This window comes from Megalopta genalis, chromosome 3 (assembly GCF_051020955.1).
Source record: "Megalopta genalis isolate 19385.01 chromosome 3, iyMegGena1_principal, whole genome shotgun sequence".
In the NCBI taxonomy this organism is placed as follows: Eukaryota; Metazoa; Arthropoda; class Insecta; order Hymenoptera; family Halictidae; genus Megalopta; species Megalopta genalis.
In genome coordinates this window covers 22,476,016-22,495,522 of record NC_135015.1, presented here as the reverse complement: position 1 = coordinate 22,495,522, position 19,507 = coordinate 22,476,016, and the positions used below count along the sequence as shown (strand labels likewise).

The 19,507-nt window shown below is 56.7% G+C and overlaps 2 protein-coding genes across 9 annotated transcripts in view; one reads left to right on the top strand and one right to left on the bottom strand.

The window, feature by feature from the left end:
* The window catches only part of Crtc (CREB-regulated transcription coactivator), a 47,823-nt gene extending 32,158 nt beyond the window's left edge, over positions 1-15,665 (top strand). For 3 of the 8 annotated variants that reach the window (XM_033467766.2, XM_033467760.2, XM_076520344.1), the window contains 11 exons: positions 489-744; positions 1,595-1,700; positions 2,522-2,672; positions 3,846-3,944; positions 5,798-5,959; positions 6,260-6,364; positions 6,721-6,879; positions 7,787-7,843; positions 9,149-9,223; positions 9,844-10,012; positions 10,324-15,665. In XM_033467766.2, coding sequence (XP_033323657.1) covers positions 489-744; positions 1,595-1,700; positions 2,522-2,672; positions 3,846-3,944; positions 5,798-5,959; positions 6,260-6,364; positions 6,721-6,879; positions 7,787-7,843; positions 9,149-9,223; positions 9,844-10,012; positions 10,324-10,532 — 1,548 coding nt within the window. In that variant the 3' untranslated portion in view covers positions 10,533-15,665. Of the gene's footprint in view, positions 1-488; positions 745-1,594; positions 1,701-2,521; positions 2,673-3,845; positions 3,945-4,592; positions 4,641-5,797; positions 5,960-6,259; positions 6,365-6,720; positions 6,880-7,786; positions 7,844-9,148; positions 9,224-9,843; positions 10,013-10,323 lie in introns of all 8 variants that reach the window. The other 5 variants (XM_033467762.2, XM_033467761.2, XM_033467764.2 and 2 more) reach the window with 5 other exon arrangements.
* Positions 14,185-19,421, bottom strand: LOC117218976 (uncharacterized). Its single transcript, XM_033467767.2, has 2 exons — positions 18,574-19,421; positions 14,185-18,385 (listed from the first exon to the last, which is right to left on the bottom strand). Exons 1-2 carry the CDS (start codon positions 18,678-18,680, stop codon positions 16,606-16,608), a joined length of 1,887 nt encoding a protein of 628 aa, XP_033323658.2. The 5' UTR covers positions 18,681-19,421; the 3' UTR covers positions 14,185-16,605.
* Between the last annotated feature and the right edge of the window lie 86 nt (positions 19,422-19,507).

Here is a 19,507-nt window from a genome sequence, read left to right as displayed (position 1 = left end):
GACGAGATTACCCGGTGTTCGTTCGCAAATTATACCTCGGAATTACGATAACGATCCGAGACGGACGTATCTGTTGCGTACACGGTACACGGTACGCGGTACACGGTGCGCGGTACACGGTACACGGTATACGCGGTACACGATTCACCCTCCGATGGCTTTTTAATTTTGGCGTTCGCGCAACGCGTACGCTATACGCGGTAGATCTTTCGTTTCGCGAAAGGAGAAAATCGCTCGTCGCTCGATCGGACGTTATTTTGGCGTGCGCAACTGCGTCAGAACCGCACAGTTTTTCCGACCAAAACCGACCCCGTTTTTCCTATCGTCCGGTTCCAGCCGTCGCCGTTGAGGCGCGCGCGCTGTGAGATCGAAGACGGGCCGACGGCCCGCGAAGAAATAGTAGGCGACGATCGAGCGCGTCGCGACACCGCGACACCGGAAAGCGCGAAACGAATGCTCGGGATTGATCGCGCGATTGTTGATTTCAGACGGCGCTGAGCAACCTGGAGGAGATGCAGCAAAACATGGTGTACCGCAACAACGACAGGAGCAAAAACATGGGAGTAGGCCCGATGCGGGCGCGTCCGATGGAGAAGAGGCACGACACCTCGCCGTACAGCGGCGTCTCCTATCTGTCTCCACCAACGCCGGACACCACCTGGAGGAGAACGTACTCGGACTCGGCCCTGCATCAGAGCGCGAACGAAGCCTGCCAGTCGGCTACCGCCATATCCCATCGGCGAGGTAACTCGTTCGTCTCGTTCGGGGTCGAAGGTCGGACCTCGCCTTCTTTCTCTCTTTCTCTCTCTCTCTCTCTCTCTCTCTCTCTCTTTCTCTCTTTCCCTCTCCCTCTCCCTCTCCCTCTCGCTCTCCAAGATGGAAATTAATTCCGCTGCAAATATATTATTCCATGGCTAATCCGGAAAAAGATTCAATAATTTTCCTTGCTTCCGCTCGAAACCCGTCGCAACCCGCGCTCGACGTTCTTCCAAAATCGTAGACCTTTTCGCCGATCGTCGTCGAACGATCGTTTTCGTGTTCGCGCGTCGGAATCGCGGAAACTCGTGTGCGATTCGGAACCGGTCGTCGACCCCGATCGGGCGGGTTTTCCGATTCCGGTCGCTCGGGAATAGGCGGTCGGCGGTCGGGATACGGCGCTCGCGCTTCCGACGATTCCCTCTCGATCCGGACACCGGCCGGCGACACGAGGGGATCCGAACCGAAACGTTATACCCGCGGCAACGCAACCGAGCAGCGTTACACGGTGTCGCGTTGCCGTCGCGAAATCGGACGCCCCGACTCGGCTCGTATGCTCGAGATCCGCGCGCTCCGCGTCTCGCGGCGCCGATAAATCGCGTCCGCGAACGCGCGGCTGCCGCGAAACGATGCCACGCGCGCCTCGACATTCGAGCCGTTCGAAACGAATCGCTGTTCCACCGACCGTGTAAAATCTGCGAAAACGATCGAACGTCGCGCAACGCGAAAAAGAAGTCGACCGGCGGGTACGGCAACGGATAGCGCGATCGAAACAACGTCGAAAGTTTCGACGTAAAACGATTTCACGGTGTTCTTTGTTGCTTCGTTTGCCGTACAGATCAGCACACGATGAGCGGATCCGGGGGCGACAACCCAGACCTGCACCACGGATTCATGCAACGACCGAGATCGTCCTGCGAGATGCCCAGAGTACCCGGGATCAAGTGAGTGTTCACCTTTCTCGCCTGGACAGGAAGAACGCGATCTGCTGGAACTCGAGACGTTCGTCGAGAGCAGCGCGGAAATTTCGCGATTCTCCCGGAATCGTCGACCATTCCCCCCTCCTTCGTGTTCTCTCGTATCCGATGGTACCACTTGTTCCATTGTCGCGAGCCTTCGCGCATTATCATGCATTATTTAGACGCCCGGTTAGAATGGACGCCGTCCGGCCTCTGTCCTCCGTCCCCTGTTCTCCGTCCTCCGTCCTCCGTCCTCCGTCCTCCGTCCTCCGTCCTCCGTCCTCCTTCCTCCGTCCTCCGTTCTCTGCTCTCGGTTCCCGGGCCGCAGCCGCGAACGATCGATCGATCGTTAAACTCCGAATCGCGTATTTCGGTCTCTCGAAAACGTAACGGCTCGCCGGTACACCGCGGATATTTGCGCGGAGATTCGTCGACGACGACGATACGACGGAGTCCGTTTCGGCCTCTTTAGCGGCGACCGAAAACGGTCGCGTTTTTTCGGCGAGAAACCCAAAGTCGATCGACGCGGTTTGCTAAAAAGCTATAATTTCCGAAAGATAATCGAAAGATTTTGTAAAATCCGACGACGCGTCGTTCGTGGCCGAAGCGATCGGAGACGCTTTCGCGAGAAGATAATTTATGTTTTAATCGTCGACGTTCGCGCCGACGCGCGAATATCCAGAAGGGAAGTGTCCGATTCGAATCGCTCGTTAGAAAATTCTGTTCGCGTTCTTCGTCGGGATATTTTGCCTCGATGTCGCGCGAGCGGCCGAACCGTTAAACGAATTTCCTCGTTTTGCCCGCAGCATATACCCGAGTTCCCAGCCGCCTGGACAGCAAATCCCCATAGGAAACAACACGGGATCGTTGCCGGACCTGAGCAACGTCAACTTCACGTCGCCTCTTCACACCCCGTTGGACCAGGAGGATCACTCGAGCAATACGCCGTTTAGCAACGTGAGTCTGGCCGATCGTTTCGCGATCCGCGCGTTCCTCTCCTCGCTCTCCCCCCCCCCTCTCTCTCTCTCTCTTTCTCTCTCTCTCTTTTTCTCCCACTCGCTTTCTAGAAACGATCCGGTAACGTTCGTCGGGCTACCGCCGAGCATAGAATATCGAAAACAGGTTTCCGCGAGACCTTGGAACCCGAAATTTCCTCGTTCGATCGCGAACGTTCGCGCGCGAAAGTTCGAAGCCGGTTAAAATCGACGAGACCGATAAAAACGGATCCGGACGCTCCGTACGCGTCGACCCGATGCCCGAGTCGTTTGGACGCGAGGTCGCGCAGGTTTCTCGACGACTCGTCTTCGCCTTCGCCTTTCCAATTCGCGTCCACACCGGTCTTTCGAATCGTCGAGAGGCGCGCGAGGAAGCTTCCGTCGCGCGCCGCGCGGAAAACCGTTTCTCGGTTCGGAGGCTGACCGAGCGATGATTCATAGGAAACTCCGGGATATTTAGGTTGCCAACGATTCGAAAGTACGGCAACGATCGATACTTGGTTTTTTTGCTTCTAGTATAAATACCTCGGACAACGAGTCATCGGTTTCGTAAACCGTTTCGACGCCGACTTCGATTCTCGAATCTCAAAACCGGAGACAAAGGATTGTTCGATGGAACGTCGTAACGCGTTTCAACGCGGTCTCGCTTCGCCTTGCCTTTCGACCGCGTAATTCGCGTCGCGAGTCGAGTCGAGTCGAGTCGAGCCCGGCACGCGTGAAAATATGCGATATTCGCTCCACCGATCGATCGGCCATTCGCTATACCCTTGTCGCTCTTTCTCTCTTTGCGACTCGCTTTTATAGTATACCTCTCTCTCTCTCTCTCTCTCTCTCTCTCTCTCTCTCTCTCTCTCTCTCTCTCTCTCTGTCTCTCTCTCTCTCTCTCTCTCTCTTTCTCCCAGTTTCTGTTTTTGTCGGTCTTTGTCGGTTTTCGACGGCCTTGTCTCGCCTCGTCTCGTCTCGTCTTCCCCTCCCCGTCTATCCGCGCACGCTGGCACAGGTAAAGTCTCGAGAGCAGCGTCTCTCGTTCGCGTGCACGCGCGGTGCGAAAGCCAATAGGGTAGGTAGTTGTTATTCGAGCATCGATACGGATTATTTGATTTCTGAAATGGTCGTATCGCCGGGTATATTCCAGAGTCCTCGAACGAGCAGCCCAGCGAACCTGTCGCCGACCGGCTTGGCTCGAGCTGGGACGGTGTCTCTTTCGCAGGATCAAAATTCGACCAGCGCTCACGTAAATATCCTTGCGATCTCGGTACCGGCGTCGAGTTTACGCGTCGTCGGAGAACGCCGATGCGCTCGCAGCCGACGGACGCGTCGCGAAACCAACCGACGCGACTCGATCCGACGTCGAAACCTCGTTGCGCCGCGCCGTGGCGTAAGAAGCGCGCGGTCCTGTAAATTCTATATCGCGTTTTCTCCGATCGCGAGAAATCTTCGTCGATCGCTCGAGAAAACGTAAAATACTTGGTAACGGGTTTCCAGTGGTTGGCAAAGCGCGAGAGAAAATCTACCGGTGTCGCGAGCGATCGACCGAAGAAATTAACGTTCCGCGGAAACTCGATTCGATTCGACGCGCGAGAGGACTGGGCGGCGAAAGAACGGTTGCAGCTTCTTTCTCCGTCCTCTTCGAACCGACCGCGCGCGTTCCAGGCCCACCGTGCGTCCTCTCTCACCTCCCCCCCTCCTCCCACCCCTCTTCGCACCCACCCTCTCTCTCTCTCTCTCTCTCTCTCTCTCTCTCTCTCTCTTTTTCTCTTTCCGCCCGTCTTTCTTTCCGCGTCTTTCCGTCTGCTTTAGCGGCCATGTTTTACTTTCGTTTCACCTTTTTTTTTATTTTGCCTTTGTTGTAGCGTTTTGTTTTGTGTTTGTTATTTTGCAGAACCATTTATCAGTGCCCGTTAACTCTAGATTCCTTCACAAGTGTAAGGTTAGTAGCGACGCGCGAACGTTTTTATTTTTCGTCGCGGCTATACCCTGTATTATTTTTGGTTCGATTCGTCGGAGCGACTCGCGAGAACGGCGAAAGCCTCGCGCTAATTTTCAGGTAAGAGAGAAAACGTTGCGATCGTTTCTCAGCCTCGATCGCGAATCGCGTCTCGCTCCGTACGTTGTTGCTCGTTCTATTCTTTCGTCGAACTCCGCCATTCGTTCCACGAGTCTTTCCCCTCGCTCCACCCGTCTCCGTCGTTTCGCTCGTTACGCGTATATCGTACAGCGAGAAGCTCGTCGAACACGCGGGGACGACGGTTCGTTCGGCGTACGCGTCGGGACGTGGGAAGCGACGCTCGCGGCTCGGCACGAGGCGAGACGCGAAGTCGGTCGTTCGGCGAGCCACGGAATTTCGGACCGGACGGATTCGATTCCGAGCGAAAGATCGTCGGCGGATGAAAAGTCGCGGCCGACTCGGCTCGGCTCGGCGAACGAGATAACCGTTCGAGAGAGGGAGAGAGCACGGTTAATAGCGACAACCGGCCGGCGAGTCGAGCGACGGGTCCCCCGAGCAATTTGTCCCTCGGATGCCGCGAAACGTCCGCGGTTATATTATTCCCATAGTTTTCTTTTCCAATTCTCGTCGCCCGGACTTTCGTTCATCGAATTGGGCTAAAAGCAGAGTAAACGAAACCGATCGAAAAGAAAACTGGCCGAGCTGTCTTGAAACTATCGCTACCGACGGAGACGAACTTTGAAAAAACTTGAGACGGCTCGAAGAAAATCGACCACGCTCGCCGCTCGCCGCGCCGTCCGCGACGAAGATCCGTCGCTCTCGCCTCTCTCTCTCTCTCTCTCTCTCTCTCTCTCTCTCTCTCGACCGTGGCAAACCGCTTCCGGGATTTCGAACGTTCCGAATCGACGTTGGAGATCGACTCTCTCGCGAACTCGCTCCGCGGCTCGGCGCATCCCGTTCGGGCTGGCTGTGCGAACAAACTGAAAAAAAAGAACGAACGAAAAGAAAAGAAAGGGAAGGGAAAGGGAAAGGGGAAGGTAAAGGAAAGAAAAGAAAAGAAAAGAAAAGAAAAGAAAAGAAAAGAAGAGAAAGCCGTCACCGACGGCGACCGATCGTTAATAGCGATGGCTGTGAAACAGGGTGTGGCGCTGGAAAACAGCACAAGTACTTCGCAACAAGATCCTCAGAGCTATTCGCAACAACCGGTGCCGCCGCCGCCGCCGCCGACGGCGACGTCCCACAGTCCGGCCGGCCACTACATTTATCAGCAACCGCACAGTCCCGTGCCACCGCAAAGTCCAGTTAGTATCGCGGCGCGATCTTTCGCGCTTCCTTTATCGCGTCTTCCAATTTCGAGCGATCCCACCCGAATTCCGTGGATCGACGAACGAAGCGTCGTCGGCTTCTCGAACGAACGAGAACGGGCTCGACGTCGTCCGATCCACGGAAGACGACACCCTCCCGGTGGTCTCTCGGAAATCTCGACGCGCGTTTTCAACGAGATCGTTGAGATTTCCGTAGAAATACGATTCGTCGGAATTTCGAGCGGAAGAGCGCGAGGGTAGAGGAGAAGAGGATCTGAAAAATTTGATTTTGCGCAGAAGTCGTCGCAGACGCAGCAACAGCAGCACAACTTAGGTTCGTACAGGTCCTCGCAGCAGGTGAACAGGCCGTCGCCGCAGTCGTCGCCCAGTCTAACCGTTCAGGTGAGCATATCGGCGGACCTTCGACCGGCTCGTCCGAACGCGCCGGACTCGGCCGCGCGACCTCGTCTCGAGCGCGGAGGCGCGACAAACTCGCGACGAACTCGCGACAAACTCGCGACAAAGACGTCGACTCGTCGGAACGCCGAACGCGCGGAAAGCTCGACCGTTCCGCGAACTTTCCAAGTCTGCGTCGGCGTCGGCCGAGATTGATGCGGCCGGCGATAGCCCGAAAGGGGAGCGCGTTCCGCCGATCGGTGCGGGAGAGACGTTGCTCGTCGCTCGTCGCTCGTCGCTCGTCGCTCGTCGCTCGTCCGCTCCTCGAAACGATTAAAGGCTGTTTTTCTCGCGGATTGCAGGGAAGCCCGTTGAGTTACAGCAACAACCCGTCGGCGCCGCCCAGTCCGACGGGACACCCCGGTCCACCGAACCTGACTTCGGACGGCCTCGACCAGACCTACTTCCTGAACCAGGCGCAGGCGGCAACCCTTCAACAGGACTTTGAGCAATTCACGATGGTTAGTAGAAAACGTCGAGACGTCGTCGTTTCCGGTACACCGGAGCGAGGACTCGCTCGCTCTCGATCGCTCGCAACTTGGCGACGCTCCAGCGGTTCGGTTCTCTCTCTCTCTCTCTCTCTCTCTCTCTCTCTCTCTTTCTCTTTCTAGCCTCGATCGTAGCGAGCAACGCGTTCCGCTCCGCGTTCTCTCGACGAACGTTCTCTCCTTCCGAATGCTCGTTCGGCCCCCGCCCACCCCCCGAGATCGTTCGAATCCGCGGCCGCCGTTTCCGCCGCTTCCGGCGCGGCTCTCGCCCACGCGTCGTTTCGCGTCGAGCGTCTAGACGTCGTCTTGCCGTGTCGAGCGGCGAATCTCGAATCGCCGGCTCGCGAGGAGAGTTCGCTCGTCGTCCCCGACCACCGTTTCTCGCGAGCTCTCGACGGAGCGCGAGAGTTTCCCGGTTTCTCCGATCGGTCCGAACGCCGTCGATCGAAACGAGTTCGATTCGCCGTCTCGTCGATCCTCCCTCCGAGCTTTCGCGAACGAGGATCCGAGACAGAGTTTCCTTCGGAAAGGCTCGACGAGCCGCGAGACGACGTCGACGATTCCTCCGGCATCGATCCGATTCGACTCGGTTCCGCTCGGAAATCGTTCGACGACGCTCGAAGGGCGAGATTCCGCGATCCTCGCGCGAGAACGATCTCGGGCCGCGCGACCTCTCTCTTTGTCCCGATCGCCGGACTCTGGCGAAGTTGCCGCGACTTCGAATCTCGTCGCGTCCGAGACGCGCCGGCCGTTTCCTTTTTCTTCCCGAAAAGAGAAAGCGAACGACTCGCTCTCGCCCGGCTCTCATTCTCCAACGTCTCGTTCCGCGTAACACTGAAATGTTAAGCCTTGATGTTTATCTGTTGCCCGCATCCGTCAGGATTGGCCGCAATTCGCGCAGCAGCTCATGGAACTTGGTTGGACCACGCAGATAGAGGTGAAACAACGCCCTTGTGCTAAGCTAAACTATTTCAAAGCATTCGCTCTTTTTCTATACGATCGATCCCCGCCAAACGACCAGCCCCGCTAAATTTTCTTCGCGAGCTTTCCCCTTTCCGAGTTTCTTTTTTTCGTTGCTCTCTCTCTCTCTCTCTCTCTCTCTCTCTCTCTCTCGTCTTCCTTTCCGTCATCTCCCTCTCCCTCTCCCTCTTCCTCTCCGGCTCCGTCTGTTCGCCTTTCGGCCGTCCTCGATGCGGAATCCGCCGACGCGATCGATTTCGCATACGAAATTTGCGAAACGACCTCTCGGTTTACGGATATCGGCGAGAAACGAACCGTAAGGACGCTCGGTTACGGTCTCGCGAGAGTCCGTCCGCTATCGCCGAGGCGAACGTCCACCGACCCGTCGCCGATAACGCGAAGATTCCGCTGCCGCTCATCCGTATTCGTTCTCCCGACTTCCTTGGCGAAAGTTTCCTTTCGAGAAAAAAACCTTTCGAGACTCTCTCGCGTTCGAACGACGACGATAGCGGCAACGGTTACCAAATTATTTGTCGCATTCGACGCGGAGCAACGAAAACGCGCGAGAGTCGCCTATAGGTTGACGAAACACGGCCCGGAGGATCGAGTACCGGTTGGATCGAGTACACCTCTCGCAGCCGAGACGAGCCGAAACGGAGACAAAGATCGAGACGGCAGCGTTCGCAAATCGAAGCAGCGGATCGGGCGACGCGAGAGACCAAGAAGATGGTTCCTGTTCGGCCGACAGGGCCGCCGCGACGAGGAGAACCGGCCCGGGGAATAGGGATGCGGTAACGGGTGACGCGAAGCAGCCCCGAGAACCCGAATCCGAAACCGAAACCGATCCTTTTGCGAACAAAACCGTTCACGGTTCGCTTCGCCTTTTGTTTCTCCGCTTCCCTCGTTTTCTTCCGCCCCTTAGCATCGGCCAGCATCTACGGGCCGCCCCCTCGGTCCACGCTCGGTCCACGCTCGGTCCACGCTCGGTCCACGCTCGGTCCACGCTCGGTCCACGCTCGGTCCACCCTCTGTCCCCGACTTTGCGATTCGAATCGAACGAGGAACGAAAATCTGCCGAGGTAATCGCGGCGGCGCGCGATCGGCCGCGAATCTCCCGACTGCTCCTCCAATTCGATCGAACCCCATGGATATCCACAGCCCGATACCCCCTTTCGCCCACACCGGAATGGCGGCCCGTCGACGCGACGCCTTCCGCGCCGCGCCGTCGGCGTTCGTTCGCTCGATTTTATCTTCTCGTTTTTCTTTTCTTTTCTAACTTCAGATGGACACCCCCGTGCCGACCAACGCAATGGGATCGTACATCGGATCGCCGAACCACACCACGACCTACGCGCAGGTGAGAAAGAGCGTTTCCGAGGTTTTTCGCCGACGAAAGGTGCCGACTAAAGGTGCCGACTAAAGGTGCCGACTAAAGGTGCCGACGAAAGGTGCCGACGAACGATGAAATTTCGATCGGCCGGCTTCGATCGCGCCGCGGCGTTCTCGGTCGAACGGGATGAAAAAATGTCGACGGTCTTAGCTCGACTCCCACGCGAGGCGTCCGCGTTATTACATTTATAGGTTGCAGGGATCTTAAAAGTAGAACGAAGCGGAGGCTCTCTCGCAGAATTTCGATCTCGTTCGCGTTACTTTTAGCCTGCCGCGACTATTAATAAAGGAAATCTTGGAAGGAAAATAAAGCAGAAACTTGCATGGAATTTGTACACCTGCCGCGCGCGAGCGCGAGCGCGACCGTTGACGACGAGAACGAAGCCTCTCGCTCGGGATTTCTTCGACGACAAAATTATTCCTCCGTCGATCTTCTCCGCGAACATCGATCGCTCGTCTCTCTTCTCGCCGTCTCTTCTCGCGGACTCGTCGAGGCATTATACCGTAGACGTATCGTATCGAGGCATTTCCGAGGTACGCGTAATCGGAACGACGATCTGATCCGGTCCGTCCGAATTTCTTTTGCAGAACGACGTGATAAATGTCGGAGGTGAATTGGGAAGCGGAGACGCCGGTTATTTCAGCACGAGCCCGCAAATGGCTTATCATCAACCTACGACGCCCGGCTCGACCAACGCGACCACCGCGCAGCAGCTCACGCCGCAGACACCGAACACGCCGACGATCATTCTTACCGGTGGGTTTCCCGCGATCGCGTTCGCGATCAAATTCCCGACGAAACTTGGCGATGAAATTCGCGATCGCGGCCTCGGTCTCGGTCTCGGTCTCGGTCTCGGTCTCGGTCTCGGTCTCGGTCTCGGTCTCCCAAGAGGCGTTGGTTCGCAGAAGGGACCTTGTTCCGCACAGAACAACGACCCTTTTCGAGGACTTCCAGCCAGATTCGGATTCGAAGGAATCGGGGAGAGAACGGACCGAATTGGACCGAAACGAGACCAGCGCGTACTTTGGCGCGTAATTGACGAGATCGTTCGGCGAAAATGGTTGCAGACTTTTCGGGCGCCGACGATCCCGAGTTCGTGAAGGACCTCGGGACGGCGATGATGGGCGACTTCGACCCGGATCTCTTCCCATCGGACGACGCTCTGAGGCAAGGCCTCGATCCCATCGACGTCGACGGTCTCCAAATGCTCACCGACCCGAACATGGTCATATCCGATCCCAGCGCCGAGGCCCACTTTAGGCTAGATCGACTTTAAGGCGAGAACACTTTACTCATTTGCGAATCGCGCGCCGACTATATTACCTAGGGAAATACAAATTCTGACGTGTCCCGGGTGTCGCGAGGAAACCAATTCTGTGGGGCACTTTCGAGACAAACGGGCCGCGGCGCGGCGCTGCGAGGCTCGATCGTCGGAACGCGATCGTCGATGGAACGCCTCCAACGGGAACCGGTCGCCGGTAAAACGTCGCGGGAGAAAAGCGCGCGCGCGCGCGCGACTCGTCCCGAGTTCGAGTAAACGTCGTCGCGTCGTCCCCCTAGCGAGACCGTGACGAAACCGGAAACCGGTTCCCGCTGGACGCGTCCGGCCGGCGACCAGACCCGTTCGTGATAAACCGTTGATCGAGGATTAAGTAATACAAATCTTTATTAACCCTTTTTTTATTTTATACTACTTTGTACATTGTATCATGTATGATCTCTAAGAAGCACAAAACAAAACGTCTACTGATTTATACATGCTTTTGTCATATACGATTCTAGTAATGTAAAAAACGATCTACCGTTTAGGCGAGAAAAACAGAAATTAACGTTTAGCCGATATCGACGAACGAGAACGAGAACGGGAACGAGAATGTAAACGAATTGCGAGAAAGCGTACGCGCGGAGTACTCGAGAGCGTGTGCAACTCGATCGAGGAACCCGAGAATCGTAGGGCGAGTTCGGATACGGACCGATTCGGATATCGACGCGAGATAGAAGGGCGACACCGCCCATCGAACGTCGCTCCGCCGCGAACGTTGGCCGACTCGGAGCTACCTCGATCTTTTCTTCGCCGTCGATTAATCGCGACCGGTTGTTCCGTTCGTTCCTCGACCACCGCCACGGTCCAACCGCGTTCCGCAACGGCGAATCGTTCGGTAACGGAATATCGTTTAGAAAGAAAAACGCTCGACGGAATTCGACCGAATCGGCGCGTCGAACGGAGACGGTTGAAGACGGAGTACAAAGATCGAGAAGCTTTCGACCGCGCACCGGCCAGCGTTCCGAGCTCGTTTTCGCCGCGGGATCTCTCTTTCGTCGAGCAAAATTCCCTCGGGATTGGAACCGCCGCTCGCCACGGCGATCCTTTTCGCGGATGCAGTTTCGGTTTCGGTTTCGGTTTCGGTTTCGGTTTCGGTTTCGGTTTCGGTTTCGGTTTCCGTCGCCTGGATTCGCAAGTTCAAACTTCAATTAGAAAATTGTAATCGCGATACCGCATCGGACTCGGTAATTGGGATTTCGAACAGAATGTACCCATCGATTCGCTTCGCGTCGATTTCGTTCTTTGGTTTCGTTCCAAACGTTTGCCCGTCGCAGAGTAAACGGGCGGACGAAGCCTTGTCGAAACCGTTCTCGATCGACGCGATCGCGAAAACGATCGAAAAGAAACAGCTCCTCCGAAAGAGGTCACCGCGCGGCATCGCGCGTCGCGACTCGCGAGATACGATACGGAATCGATTCGACGTTTCCCTCGTTCTTCGACGGCGCCGGCCTTTCTCGACGGTGAAACGGAAACGCTGGAACGAGAACGCGTAGGGGGTCGAGAGCCCGCGACGCTCGTCAATTGTTTTCTGAAAGTAATACGCTGTACTCTTTGTACGACAACGTTGAAATAATAAATCCCGCGGGCCGCCGCGCGGCAACGCGGCAACGCGGCAACGCGTTCTAGAATAATTCGATTAAAAGGTATACGTGTAAGGAGAAATGTATAAAGGAGAAACGGAAATGACGTGGAGACGCGACGTCCGCGTACCGTACACCCTGTACGCGCGCAGCGGCGAAATCCGATCTTTGTCCGAGCGCCGCTCGCGAGCTTCGACGCGGCAACGGAAGCGCGCGTTTCGAGGTGCCAACGATCGCGATCGTCCGAGTTTCGAAATTTCCTGGACAGGATCGGTTCGCGAAGGCCCCGTTGTCTCGGCGGCGACGCGGAGTTCGATCGAACGATCGCGCTCGCGCGATATCGATCTCTGCGAAGAGAGCTCCGACTAATTGAATTTGATAGAGTCACGAATCGAGATGCGATCGTCGTCGAAAGTTGTTCGCAAAGTTTACGCCTCGCCTCGCCCCGCCTCGTCGTTTCCACGGAGCTCGCGCGCTGTCCGCGTTCGCGCGTCGTTGCCCATCGTCGTTGTTCTCGAAACACCGTTCGCGTAACCACGACGGAAAACAAATTCTGTAGCCACGATTCGCGCGTCCAGCCATCGTAGGAAAAACAAAATTACGAACGACGGAAGAATCCTAATGGAAATAAGATCTCCGAAAAGCGGTAAAACCTTTCCGTAGCGTGGACCTGGAAACGCGAGACGCGCGACGCGCAACGCGCGACGCGAGCGGTTGGCATCGGGATCGGAGGTTGTCCGATGTCCGGCACGATCCGATCGTTGCCGGGGTGTTCGCGGAGTCGAAGCCATGTCGCTGGACGGAGAATCGCGCGGGTCGCGCGGTAGCTCGCGAGATCTCGGAATCGCCTCTTCCCTTCGAGTCGTTGGTTTCCCCCGCGGAAACGTTCGCGAAAGCTCTCGTCGAGAAACGCGAAACTGTGCCAAAGCGCGTGGACGTTCGTCGCTCTAGATCGTAAAGATAATTGAGACCGTGAACCGCGATACCGAGGGGATAACGCGACCGCGCGACCGAGTTGGACCCGACGGGCCGCTATCGGGACTCGAGAAGAGAGCCGGTGTCGAGAGAGCGTCGATTTCTTTGCTCCGGAGAAGAGAGGATCGATCTCTCGGTCTTTCCGCGGCGTTCCCTCTCTCCCTCTTTTGTAAACCGTTGGTAGTACTTAACGTCGCTCGACGTCGGAACCCTCTCTCGTCGAATCGCGGCGGCGGCGACGACGACGACGACGACGACGACGACGACGACGACGAATCGATCGGGAGCCGTCGCTCCGGATCCGAATTTTCGAAACGCGAGTCGACGAGCCAATTTTACCCTCGTCTCGAGTCCGATAGCTTCGATCGCTCGGATCTCGAGTCGTCGGAGAGCCTCTTCTCCGAGGCCGTCGCGCCGACCGCGAACCGCTCGGAACGCGCGCTTCGTCTTCGAGGCCGACGTCTCGGGATACGTTCGCGTTGGAATCCGAACACCGAAGAACGAAGAACGATCCGAACGATCTTCCGACTTGGACGTCGAGAACGATACCGTGTATCGAGGAACGCGTCGACGCGGACGCTTTCGTACGAAACGACGGCATCGATTCTCCGCGCTCGTCGTTTACCCTGGCTCCAACGTGAACGTACTCTCGGAGGTGCGAGGAACGATTTCCTCGCCTCGAGGAGGCGCGGCCTATTCGGCCGTTTTCGTCGATCGGCGATCCGCGACGGTCGGTCGAGTTCGATTCGAAAGGACTCCGTTGTCCGTTGTCGCGTTGGTCGCGTTCGGCTTGAATTTTTAGCGGAATCGTAGATCGACGTCTCTTCGAGGTCGGAGAATCTATCCTGCTCCGAAAGATCTTTCGGATCCGAGTTCTCGGCGCGAAGAGATCGTCCAACGACCAAAGCATCACCGAAACCGATATGCTTCGAGCGTAAGCGTCGAGTAGAAGGTAGAAATGTCGCGAGCCATTTTCAAGACATTTTCTCTCACACACACACACACATTCTATCTCTACCAATCTGTCTCTCTCTATCTTTTCTTCTCTCTCTCTCTCTCTCTCTCTCTCTCTCTCTCTCTCTCTCTCTCGTACAAATCTAAGTACGCACGGTCTTTCTACGTCGAGAGAAAGAGAGCGGCTTCTCAATTTTTGCACACTGTTCGGGACGTTGTCGGATTTGAGCGCCAAAGGAAAACGTTTCACGTTTTTGTATCTCGTCGTTGGTCGCGAGCGATTACCGACAACTCGTTGGTAAACGAATATGGCGGAGCCTATTCGCCTATTAGAAAACGCGCGGTTGTTTTCGACCGCTCGATCGACTCAAAAACTCACGAGACGAATTTAACTGCGAGAAGCGAGAAGCGAGAAACGTTCGCTTCCGGGTCGAATCGATCCGCACGGTGTGCGAAGGTGGAAGCGGCCGAATCGATCGTCGTACTCGAACGGGAGGAAGGACCGAACCGTGGAAGCACCGCCGGTTCGAACTCCGCTCGATACGCGCTCGCATCGAACGTGCGACAATTTTTGGGGAAGAACGAAGGAAACCTTGTAATATTTGTATATAGCCATGTTATTGTGGTAAACAGAAATTATCTTATATTATTATTATCATTATTATTATTATTATTATTATTATTATTATTATTATTACTACTGTTATTTTTATTATTATTATTACACAAACACGCGAACACCCTACGCAACACACACACACACACACACACACACATACACAATGGATACGAGGAAACACACGCGAGAACAAACCCACGCGACGCGCGTATGTACATACATATATACACGTGTACGATATGTATGTATATATATGTATATATACATAGAGAGAGACCGTATAAATATCGATAAGTCTGTAATGCCGTTACGTTGTTGTACCATATTATTGTGAACACCATTTCTCAGACATCGATTTTTTTAAATAAAAGGAAAAATCTCTATCGACGTACACTAAAAACAGAACGGAACAGAACGGAACGGAACGGAACGGAAACGAAAAGCGAGAGGAAAAGGAAAATCGATCGATCGATCGATTCGACGAGCTCGGAGTCGGAATCGAGGTGTCGCGATCGTTGCCCTTTTGTAGCGAGACCTCGACCCCGACCGGAAACTCTGCGGGAGAAGAGAACCCTGGGGAAAAATGTAGAAAACGTTGAACGGACACCTTTGGCATTTCTCGCACGACACCGTGGCCCTATCGCCCGTCGACGTGTAAATAATTGTTTCATATTGTTGTAAAGTAGAACGGCGATTCGAGGAGAGTCGGACGACGACGACGACGACGACGACGACGACGACGACGAACAAACGAAACGAACGAACAACCGAGAAAATAATGATAACAGCAGGGGAGGGCGGGGCTCGCTCGTGCCGAGAACCAACGTCGATCTCACCCCCCTCCAACCCCAGCCCCCCCTCCCGTTAATGTAAGCGCACAAAAAAGAGGGTTAACGATCTATGTGTCTTCTTCGTGTTAAATCGTATCTTTGTTATTAAATCTTGAACGTCTACGAATGCGTCTCTGTGTATTTGCCTGGGCACCTCTCACTCTCTCTCTCTCTCTCTCTCTCTCTCTTACTCTCACGTAAACACAGACAGACACACACACACACACACACACACGCATCCATTTTCTTCGCTTTATCCTCCCATACAGTGAACGATGATCCAACCCGGAGAACCGGCAGTTTCGATGCCGAAGCTTTTACTTTATTTTCTTTTTATGTACAACGAGAGCAGATAACGGGTTCCGACCCGTTGGCGCGGGGGTTGGGGGTCGAGCAACGCGTAACAGGATCGCCAACGGTCGGTTTCGTAGCCACGGGGATCGACGACGGTCCTCCGCGACTCGGTCGAACGCTTCGATCGCTTACGACTACGTATAAATTAGAGATTAGCCTCTGGGACGCGCCGGGACGCGCGTTCGATTCATCGGAACGACTCTGGAAACTACGCGGCCTGCCGGAGCCTAGGGGCGTCCCCGGGTCTCTTCGACGTTTCGATTCGCAGCGAACGCGACTCGAAAGCTTTCCCGCCGCCGCCGCCGCCGTGCTCGTTCTCCGGCCGAAACGCGAGAGCTCTCCTCGGTCCTCGAAGTTCGTACCCCTCGAGCCGAGCGAATTCACCCGTTTCGCCCGCCGGATCCGGCCAGGCCTCGGAGGTCATCGCGGTCGCAGAACCCGTTTGATCCTCTTGAACCGAGCCAGAGCCAGGCCAGGCTCTCCTTGCAGGCCTCCGAAAGCCTCTCCGTACTCGCTCGCCAACGGACCGAGCTCCTCCTCGGCGTTCTCCGCCAACGAAGCAACGGAATTCGACTCGCCGTTCGACGCGGCGTCCAGCTCGGTCGGCTGCGAGGCTGATCGAGCCTGTGGGGGACGAACGACGCCGATAACGAACGTTTCGAAAGATCGGTTTTTCGATACACACAACCTTGTCCTGTCGCCGGACTTACGCGCTAAACAGCGATTCGGTCCTCTACCTTGAGGGCTTCCCGCGAGCTTCCCCGTTCGTACTCTTTCGATCGTCTTCTTCTCTTTCTCTTGCTTCGATCTCTCTCGACGAGGTACGCTTCGCGCGGCGCGTCGCGCTTTCTCGGCGCCATCGCGTCCGTACCTCGAGCCGAGAGGCTCGGAGCGACGAATCGTTTCCCGCTCGCTCCCTCGCCGGTCGACTTCTTCGCCAGCTTCGAGCTCGAGCCGGCGGAGCTTCCGACGTTCTCCGAGCTAGCCGCGTCCTGCCTCTTTCGTCGTTTCGTCGATCGCTCGTCGCCGTTGGCTCCCTTCCGGGATCCGTCCAAGGTCGCGGCAGACCTTTTCGAAGGATTCGCCCTCTTCTCCGCGGTGCCTGCCTCGGCGGCGGCGGCGGCCGGCTGCTCCTGCTCGGCGTCCTGCTCGTCCTCTCGTTGGTCGAGAAGCTCGTCGAACTTGGCGTTGTTGCTCTCTATCTCCTCGAGCTTCTCGCTCTCGGCGATCTCGCGCTTGATCTCCTCCTTGATCGAGTCGATCTTGCGTTGGATCTGTTCCTCGACTCGCTTCTCGTAGTCCCTGTCGGACCGTTCCGCCGATCGTTCCGCCGTCGGACCGTCGGGGTTGATCGAGTTCTCGGGATTGCCGGGACTCGTCTCGGCGTTGGCCGCGACCGCGACCGCGGCCGGTGCCAACTCCTCGGCCACCTTCGCTTCTTCGAGCTTCGAGGCTCCGCTCGGATCCGGCGGCTCGTCGTCGGCGGCGGCGGCGGCGGCCGCCTTCTTGTCGCACGACGGGCTCGAATCCTGCGCTTTCGCCTCCTCCGTCGCCAGCCGCGCCCGATCGTTCGCCGGGAGAGCCAGCTTGGAACCGTCGGCGTCGGGAATCGGCTTGTACTCGTCGACGACGACGTTCCGCTTCGACTGGTCCGCCTCGTCGCCGGTCGTCGCCCGGTCCGGCTTGGTCCGGTCTTCGCCCAGTTTTACCTCCTTCTCCGCGTCGACCGGCCGATCCTCGGCCAGCCGGGAATCCTTTTTGCCAGCCGAGTCCTCGGCCACCGCGCTCTCTTTCTTCGAGGCCGTGCCCGGATCCGAGCCCGAGGGCGCCGCGGCAACTTCCCTCTTCTTCGAGGCGTGCTCCCTCTCGAGTCCGGCGTCGCCGCGAGCTCTCCCCTTCTCCGCAGCTTCTTCCGAGGAACCCCTATCCTCCATGCCATCCTCCGGTTCGTCGACTCGATCGTTCAGCTCCTCGTAGTCCTCGGCTCCGGCGACGCCTCTCTTCGCCACGTCCTTCTCCTCCGGATCGTCGTACAGGATCGACCTCTCGTCCCGATCGATGAACCCGTCCTCGGCCAGCTTCGAGTCGTCGTTCTTGTAGTCCGATCCCGCGACGGAGTCGTCCGCGAATTCCTCCGCGTAGTCCGACCCGTCGTCGAGGCCGGCCTCGTAGTCCCGGGAGGATCGGTCGACTCGGGCCGTTCGGACGGCTCGCGGCGAGGATCGGCCGGCCACCGAGCGCTTCTCCGCGGCCTTCGCGGCCTCCTTCGGGCCCTTCCGTTCCCCCCCTGTCCTCGCGCCCTCGCGTTTCGCTCGAACGAGGTTCTCGCCCGCCGGCGATCGTCGCGAGACCACCTTGTCGGCCGTCTCCGCTCCGATCTCGTGCTTCGACCCGCTCGCGGCGTTCCTCCTGTTCTTCGGGCTCTGGAAGATCCGCTCGATCGCAGAGTCCGCGACGTCGCGTTGCTCCTCCGCGAAATCGATCTCCGGAGCGCTGAAAGGAAACGGAACGATCCTGATCCGTGCGCAGCGGAAGACCTCGGTGTCGGATCGCGGATCCGGCAAAACGGTCGAAGACTTCGGCGTCGCGAGCAACTTCCGTTCGATCGTAATCGTCGAGACGTCGGTCGTCGCGACGCAACTTTTGGTTTACGAGAGGCTAAAGGAGGAAAAAACGAGTACCTAGGGGCGTCGACGAAAATTTCGAAGCTGCGGCAGGGCAAGGACGAGTGAAGAACGACCGCGAGGACGAGAACGAGCGCTCGTTTGTACCGGAGTCGTTCGTTCATGATCTCGTCGACGGGTCATCGTAGCGCGGAAGATTCGGCTCCTGTGAACGATCTTGCGAACTCGCTCTCATATTCGTTTGGGCTTTTTCAAGGGAAACGTGTGCGTGTGTCGGCCTGTCAACGGTGCCGCGTGAATTGGGCAGCGACGAGCCGTGGTCGATCGAGAAGAACGCTTTTGTTCCGATCGACGATTATTTCGTACGCGATTTTCGCACGGCTGTGTCGTGCGCTTACCGCTCGTCCGAATACCGCAGCTCCGATCGCCGATTGGAAACGATCGGAAACCCGCGAATCGTGGATTTTGGACTCGACGAGGAGAGTAAACCGCGTTACGCGAAATAATCTCTTTATCGTCGCGCGACGGTGCTCCGTACACGCGCGCATACATATTATACGTACGCGACGAGTTTTCGACGCGGACGCATTTCGGACGCGTCGGTGACCCGTCGCGATCGAAAATAATCGTAGATTACCACCTTCGAACGAGGAAATGGGAAACGGAAGCCACCGATATCTACGCGGACGCGCATCGACGATCGAGTAGCGCGCGTCTCGCTGGTATCGTTGTTTCTCGTAAACGCAAAGTTGGATTCCCCATCGCTCGGTAATACGTAAATCCGGCATACATATACGAGCGATGGTCTGTAACGAAAGCGGAAAGAAATCGTTCGTTCGCGGCCCACGGAGCTCCGGTTGTTCGCGCCGTCCGCGAACAGCTCCTGGTCGCGACTATCCTACGACGAAGAGACGATCGCGAATCCGTTTGCGAAAACGCTGTACGGCGCGCGCGACGCTCGTTTATAAAAATGTACGCCACGCGCGGGGAC